The sequence below is a fragment of the Cynara cardunculus genome, unplaced genomic scaffold (assembly GCF_001531365.2).
Source record: "Cynara cardunculus var. scolymus isolate 2C unplaced genomic scaffold, CcrdV1 Un_Scaffold_763, whole genome shotgun sequence".
Lineage (NCBI taxonomy): Eukaryota > Viridiplantae > Streptophyta > Magnoliopsida > Asterales > Asteraceae > Cynara > Cynara cardunculus.
In genome coordinates this window covers 80915-89358 of record NW_020200613.1, presented here as the reverse complement: position 1 = coordinate 89358, position 8444 = coordinate 80915, and the positions used below count along the sequence as shown (strand labels likewise).

General features: G+C 37.6%; 1 protein-coding gene across 3 annotated transcripts in view; it reads left to right on the top strand.

Annotated features, from left to right (window-relative positions):
- LOC112501962 (DExH-box ATP-dependent RNA helicase DExH7, chloroplastic) overlaps positions 1–8444 on the top strand; it is a 56514-nt gene that overhangs the window by 20175 nt on the left and 27895 nt on the right. For all 3 annotated transcript variants that reach the window (XM_025105760.1, XM_025105759.1, XM_025105761.1), the window contains exon 21: positions 414–518. In XM_025105760.1, the coding sequence (XP_024961528.1) occupies positions 414–518 (105 nt within the window). The remainder of the gene's footprint in view (positions 1–413; positions 519–8444) is intronic.

The following is an 8444-nucleotide window of genomic DNA, read 5'->3' as shown; positions in this document are numbered from 1 at the left end:
GTAGGGGTGAGCAGCGGAACCGGGTACCCGGTTACGGAACCGGAACCGCCTTGGAACCGCCGGTTCCGGAACCGAAACCGATATGAGTGGTTCCGGTTCCGGTTCCTAAAATACGGAACCGATTGAGAACGGTTCCGGTTCCGGTTCCAAAAATTTAAGAACCGCTCTAACCGGTTCCGGTTCCGGTTCCAATATCTCAAGAACCGCCGGTTCCGGTTCCGGTTCCAATATCTCAAGAACCGCCGGTTCCGGTTCCGGTTCCGGTTCCTGTAAAAAAGGGCGGGTACCCGCCTATGCTCACCCCTAATGGTGGGTGCTGTTTGGACATGGGATCCAGGTGGTTGGCAACCGCCATGATTACTTTCTCCTTTTCGGGTAATTATATGATTTTGTAAAATGTCTTTATGGTCCAGGTAATAATAGCCACAAATATTGCAGAGACTAGTATTACAATAGACGATGTAGTCTATGTCATTGACTGTGGCAAACACAAGGAGAATCGCTACAATCCACGGAAGGTTTGTCTATTTCTCACCTATATTGTTTAAAAATACATGCAATGATGGAAGAAAACAATTGCTTATGTTTGCATCTTGTATATGCCTTTCTATGCTTATTCTGTTTACAAGTAAAATGACGTTAGTTTTTGGATTTCTGCTTATAAGGCATTAATCACACATCTAAATCTTAATTATGAAATATGCTGTTGGACCCACTCTCCTGTTTGTCACTGCAACAATGTGAATCTAGATCGCTAGAGGTGCCTTTTGCCTGGGTGGTATCCGCAGGCACCCTTGGGACTTGGAAGAGATATAATAAGTCAAGAATGAAGTTTAAATACCTAAAAAATGTATTCTTCAAGGAATCAGGGAGATGAAATAGTATTGCTGGAAAAAGGAAACAATTTATTTCCATTTTGAAAAAATTGGATTAAAAAAATGTTCAAAAAAGAAATAATCTAATATTGAAGTGAGTTATTTTCTAACTAATTGATCAATGCATGTAGTAAATATTAGAAACAAATTTGAACTTCGACCAACTTATGACAGTTTCAGTTGATGGCAGTGCATCTTAAGCTGTACAAACTATGCCTAGTTATGTTTCCTAAAAGACGACGTTAACATTTTAATCTGTATTATGAGGTACCTTAACCCGATATCTGCCTCCATGATAGTAATGCTATCCTTGGTTCCTTGATTTTCAATAAGTTTTCTGACTTGATATACATTTAGACAAAGTGTGAATCCTTGACCTAGAAGAAGACCCTGAACAATAAACCCATTATAATGAAAAGATTTGTGGAACTTGCATATAGAGGTGGCCAAAATATGATCAAGCTCTTGGACACATTTGAGGGACTCGTAAATTAGTTAATGAAGACCAGAGAAAAAGTCAAGGATGTGGTGTTTCTTCTTAATCTGTTGCCTATTGGAACAAGCTTTCTGTCACTGTCAAGAACTCAACCCTTACTTTCAGGAGAGGTCAATAGTAAGGGATCATCAAAACCCAACTTGAGCGAGCAAAAAAATACGAAAACACTATCCCATGAGGTGTTCTTGTCATGGAAAATGTCTTGCTCAACTTTGCTCATGATCATGGCACGTGGACTGTTGACACAGGGGCAGCTTTGATGTAATTCCTCATGGGGGGTTTTTAAACATGACAAAGTGGTTGCTTTGGTGCCCTAACTGGGAAATGATGGCACCATATTCATTAGGATGCCTCATCATGTATAAACAATTTTCTTATCACATTTGACTTGGTACACATGCCCAAAAAGTTTCATAATTTTGAATCTCAAGCCTCTGTTGCTGGCAATGTGCTCGTGGTCCAGAGGCCACTCCTTAATGCTCCTTTACTGGTTGGCTCCTTCAATCTCATATGAGACCATCAGGCTGCATCTCAATGGTTTCTTTCTTCAACATCCACATGCAACTGTGCATATCTTCAATGTTCACTCTTATGTCACCATTTACAGTATAAGCGCTCAATGATCAGTCATCTCCAATGATTAGCAGCCTCCAACCCCTAAAATCTGGCCATTTTATCTTCAAGGCCTAAATAATCCTATTCTAATCTTGTCTTCCGCATCTCCTCGCAATCCTATACTTCGCTACCTCCACAATGACTAGATCTCCTTCATTATCCCATAGAATTCGATTGATCACTGACAAACACGTCCTAAACTTCTGGCAAGCCTCAGCTTGTTGCTGCAGACAAAAGCACATTAACAAGGATTCCTCATCACCATTTTAAAGGCATATCATCACTTGGTTTCTCACTGACATAGAATCTCCATCGTCATTATTTGCATATGTAAAAGTTTTGCTTGTTTTATCTCTCTATGGATGGTCACATGTGGTGCTTGACCAATTGTTTCTTGGTATGAGGCCTTTCCGTTAGAGATGGATGTACTTTGTGGCATGTTGTGACACCCCATACTCCACATTTGCATATAACATATATTTCATATAAAAGAAATACAGATTACACCACATAGGTCCCACTAGTACAAGGATTCTATATGTACATAATTTACAATTGAAAAATTCCCAAAAGAATAACCTTGTACTAGCACATGTATGTCTACATGTATCTTCAAAATACTTCAATAAACAGATTTGATCCTCAAAACAACAGATAAGCATATAACGAAAATAATCATATTTTCCCCTTCCCCTTAATATCCCGAGACCCTGTTGATCCTGCAATGCATATTTAAAACACAAAATGAGGGTTAAACCGGAAGGTCTAGTGAGATAACCCTTTCTTTGCAATTACAGGGTGAAGATTACCAAAATTTATTTAAAAACATATTTTTACATGCACAGATACATACTCCTTGAAATCTGCATCAATTATAAAATACAGAGACGCAAGACTCCTCTGGCTCAACTGGTCAGAGCTTCCCGGCTCTTAAGGACCAGTGCTCCTCTGGTTACTAAGGACAGAGCTCCTCTGTCTCTAATGGACAGAGTTATTTATTAAATCATTCCTTTTAGTTGGCCAGAGCCTATACACTCACGCTCCAAAAATAACTAACGCTACCATTCAACCAGAGACCCTTTGGATGATTAGAGTCTCTGATCCGAATAGACCAGAGTAGGAATTTTAAAGAAAGAGGATAACTAAAATATCAGAGCTCCTCTGGTTCTCTGTTCTATTTGCAAAGGATGTTTAAAAGGTTTAGACTTGTAAGAAAATATAATCAATTAAGTTTCAAAAGACAGAGCTCAGACGGAGAACTCGGACACCACACTCAAAACACAAAGCTAGGTCATAAAACTTGAAAATACAATTTTCATGATACAGAGCCTCTGTATAGCACATACAGAGCATCTGGTCATATAAACTCCGAGAACACTTGAAAACTATTCGCATGACCAACTTTAGGATACAACATACAGAGCCTCTCGATCACAAGATTCCTGAAAACACTTAAAAGATTTTCCACACGACCAGAGGCCCGTCTTAAAGAACAAACAAAGCTCCTCTGGTTCCGATCAAATACTTGTTTCTCTTGATCAATTATAAAACCAAATACTCAGATTTCATTAAAATCATTTGAAATCATAGGCGAATAATGCCTCTGGCTATAAGCCGTTTTCCCCTTCTCAATAACATCAATGTTATTATTTCAATAAGAGCAACATCTCTAAGTCCCACGTCACAAAGAAATGTTAACCTAGAGCTATTATCTCTTATTGATATAATAACAAGAGCTATTCAAATGCCACCCTTATCCAGATGTACACCTCTTCTTGATATGCCACCCTTATCCCATGGTACACCTCTCCTTGATATATTACCTTTATTTCCTCCTCAAATCTACAGATAGATATGTAGTTTTAGCCAATAATGGCCTCAAAATAGTTTCATACCGGAACAGACTTACGTCACAACCGTCCTGTAGAAACATTGATAAAATAGTTTCATANGAACAGACTTACGTCACAACCGTCCTGTAGAAACATTGATAAAATAGTTTCATACCGGAACAGACTTACGTCACAACCCTTCCGTAGAAACATTGTTTCAATTCAGAACAGACTTACGTCACAACCGTCCTGAAGAAACATTTGAAAACTCATATTTTCTTTCAAAACAAACCTCATGTCACAACCGTCTTGAAAGAAAACCACAACAGTATCTTTTCTAAACTTTTCAACCTCATTTGAAAAGATAATACACTTTTTGGTTATAAATGGTTCGGATACACTCTCATCGGACAACATTGTCCGAAAACTAATTACACCAAATAAAACTTGACCAGACAATAAATCCTCATCGGGCAATACTGTCCAAATACAGGTTCTTATCAGCTTTTAAATCTTCATAAAATAAACACATACCGACTGAACAGTTTTACCATCTGTTCCACAAAAACCCATAATCTTAACAAATTCAAAGACTATTCTTTTAAAGCAAAAACTCACCTTATATGTGATAAAAACAACAACAGAAACTGCTTTGACTTCAAACCTGAATTTTCAGCTTCTAAATTTTTAGAAGGAATTCACATACTTTCAGTGTTTTCTTTCCCCAGTTTTGAAGATAACCTTCTTCAAAAGAATTCTCCTTTTTATATTGTCAAAAGAGGCGGTTTGGAAAAGAACTATATAAAATTGTTTCTTCATATCCTTTCCAATTCAGGCGGTGCCAAAGAAATATTATAAAATTCTCTTTTTCTCACTAACACCTTATTCATACATATCATCATGACCCTGAATATAAATTCATACATACATGCATATTATTACTTCCATAATTTATGCATGTTAACATATAAAACATGCATACACATGCATATTAACAATCTCATGCATACATACTTTCACATATATAAATATGCACATATTCACATAATCAAATAATCACGTAAATATTACCTCAAGTGTATAACCAGAAACCCGGTTATCACACTATCCACCCCTCAATTTAATTGAACCATGAATATCCAGTTCTCATCTCTGATTCGAACTCCTAGGTTGCCTCTGATCCTTTATGAAAGTGCCATTGAACTTTTACTAGACTGATTTCTTTGTTTCGCAACACTCTAGTTTTCTTATCAGTAATAGCTTCTGGAGTTTCTACAAAATTCAGCTTACTATTTAATTTCACTTCTGGTAGCGGCAGTGCCATACTTGGATCCGCTAAACACTTTCGTAGATTAGACACATGGATTGTTATGGATCAAACTAAGCTCCTCTGGTAGCTCCAACTGATATGCAACCATTCCAATTTGCTTGCAGATTCTAAATGGCCAATATATACCTTGGACTGAGCTTACCTCGTTTACCGAATCTGACCACATCTTTTCATGGGGAAACTTTTAACATCACATTATCTCCTTTGAGAAATTCAATCGGTAACTTTTCTGATGGTCCTGAGCTGTTTTAATTCTTCCACAAATTTTGTTCAATTTTTCTCTGAAGTAACTTGAACAATTTCTGGACCTGTTAACTGTCTCTCACCCACCTCATTCCAACATAACGGTGTTCAGCACTTTCGGCCATACAAAACTTCATACGGTGCTGCTTGGATGTTGGAGTGATAACTGTTGTTATAAAGCAAATTCAATCAATGGCAGATGATCTTCCCACGATCCTCCGAAATCTATTATACAAGCTCTCAACATATCTTCAAGAGTTTGGATTGTTCTTTCACTCTGCCCGTCAGTCTGTGGATGATAAGTTGTACTCAGCCGAATTTGAGAACCCAAAGCTTTTTGAAAACTCTCCCAAAATTTAGACGTAAACCGACTATCACGATCTGATATGATAGATAGCGGAACCCCGTGTCTGGTTACAATCTCTTTAATATAAATCTTTGCCAATCTTTCTAGCAGATAATTCTCTTTTATTGGTAGAAAGTGCGCAAATTTTGACAAACGGTCCACAATCACCCATATGGCATCATATCTCTTTGGAGTTTGAGGTAACTTCATGATGAAATCCATCGTAATATGATCCCATTTCCACAACGGAATTTCTAAAGACTGCAAATTCCATATGGTCTCTGATGTTCAATCTTTACTTGTAGACACGTTAGACATCGTTCCACACACCTTGCTATGTTTTTCTTCAATCCAGCCACCAATAAAATAATTTCAAATCCTTATACATTTTATTGGTACCGGGATGAATAGAATACCGGGATTTGTGGCTTTCATCCAAAATAATTTCTCAGATATTCCCATAGCATGGTACCCAGATTCGTTTCTGAATACACAAAATTCCCTTGTCATTTTTTTTCTAGGGTGGAAATCATTTTACCCATTTGTTCAAATTTGGAATTATCCTCTTTAATGGCTTCTTATTGACATTTTATAATTTCACTGTGGAGATCTAGCAATAGGTTCATCTTCATTGCTACGGTCTTGATCGTACCACTTTTCTCTTTTCTACTCAAAGCATCAGCTACCATATTTGCTTTCCCTGGATGGTAAAGAATCTCGCAGTCATAATCGTTAACCAGTTCAATCCATCAACGTTGTCGCATGTATAACTCTTTTTGACTGAACATATGTTGGAGACTTTTGTGATCTGTAAAGATTTGACATTTTGTTCCCAGCAAATAATGCCTCCTAATCTTCAAAGCAAAAACTACGACTGCGAGCTCCATATCGTGTGTCGGATACTGCTTTTCATGATCCTTCAACTATCTGGATGCGTATGAAATTACTTTTCTCCTCTGCATTAGTACACAACTCAAACCCAGCTTTGAAGCATCACTATAGACGACAAAATCTTCAGATCCCTCTGGTAAAGACAACACCAGAGCACTGCAAAGACGATCCTTCAATAACTGGAAGGCTCTTTGCTGATCCTCTTCCCACTGAAACTTAATATTCTTCCGAGTTAGCTTAGTCAATGGTACATCGATTTTTGGAGAAATCCTGAATAAATTTCCAATAATAATCTGCTAATCCCAGAAAACTACGGACTTCAGGAGTTCTCGGCGCATCCCATTTTTCAACTGCTTCAATCTTAGCAGGATCTACTTTCACCCCTGCCTTAGATATAACATAACCCAGCTATTGAACCTCTCTTGACCAAATTTCACATTTGGACAATTTTGCATATAGCTTTTCTTTCTTTAGGAGTTCAAGGATCAGACGAAGGTGTTCAACATGTTCTTTATTAGATTTTGAGTATATAAGTATATCGTCGATAAATACAATAACGAATTTATCGAGATATTCGCTACATACTCGGTTCATCAGATCCATGAAAGCTGCATTGGTTAAACCGAAAGGCATAACCAAAAACTCATGATGTCCATATCTGGTTCGGAAAGCAGTCTTGGCAATATCTTCATCCCTGACTTTAAGCTGATGGTATCCCGACCGCAAATAGATTTTGGAAAAATAACTAATAGATTATCGATTGTTGGTAAAGGATATTTATTTTTGATTGTTAGCTTGTTTAACTCTCGGTAATCGATACACATCCGCATTGATCCGTCTTTCTTTTTGAGAAAGAGAACCGGAGCACCCCAAGGTGAAGTACTTGGTCTGATGAAACCTTTGTCAAGAAGATCTTTTAACTGAGTAACCAATTCTTTTAATTCTGATGGTGTTAATCGATATGGTGCTCTAGCCACTGGTGCTGCCCCGGGTACAAGATCAATTCTAGATTCGATAGATATATCAGGTGGTAGACCAGACAGATCTTTTGGAAAAACTTCTAGATAATCATTGACAACTGGAATTGACTGTTGCTTCCCTTTCTCTTTCTTCGAATCAATCACATAGACTAGATATCCCTGACACCTTTTCTGAATATATTTACGAGCTTTCAGCACTGATAACAAATTGGTATGGTGATCCTGCCGATCACCATAAATAACAATCGGCCCTCTGTTTGGTAAAGTGATACTGATCATCTTTTTATTACACAGAATATTGGCCCGATTTTCTGCCAACCAATCCATTCCCACCACAATAACAAATTCTCTCATTGGCATTGGAAACAGACGGATCGGCAACCCACACCCGTCAATTTCAATTATGCAATTATTGTACACATAGGTAACAGATACTTGACTATTAGCGGTATCAACCACTAATATATTGTCAAGAGGCACATAATTCATATATGCACACCCAGCAAATGATGGTGATACGAAGGAAAAATTCGCACCAGAATCAAATAACACTTTAGCATATATTGAATTAACAAGAAATGTATCTGTTACCACATCTGGCATCGCTTCGGCCTCATTCTTTGTCATCTGAAAAGAACGACCCGCGCCCCTCCCTGTGTAACAACCCCCAAATCCATACATTGCATATAACACATATTTCATACATAGAATACATGTTTTCCCCACAAAGGTCCATAATACAAGAGTCTATAACGTGAAATACATAACTCAAAATTTCAAAAAGTACATGCTCTTGTATCCTAGCATCTATGTTCCAAAAACATAGCTAATTAAGA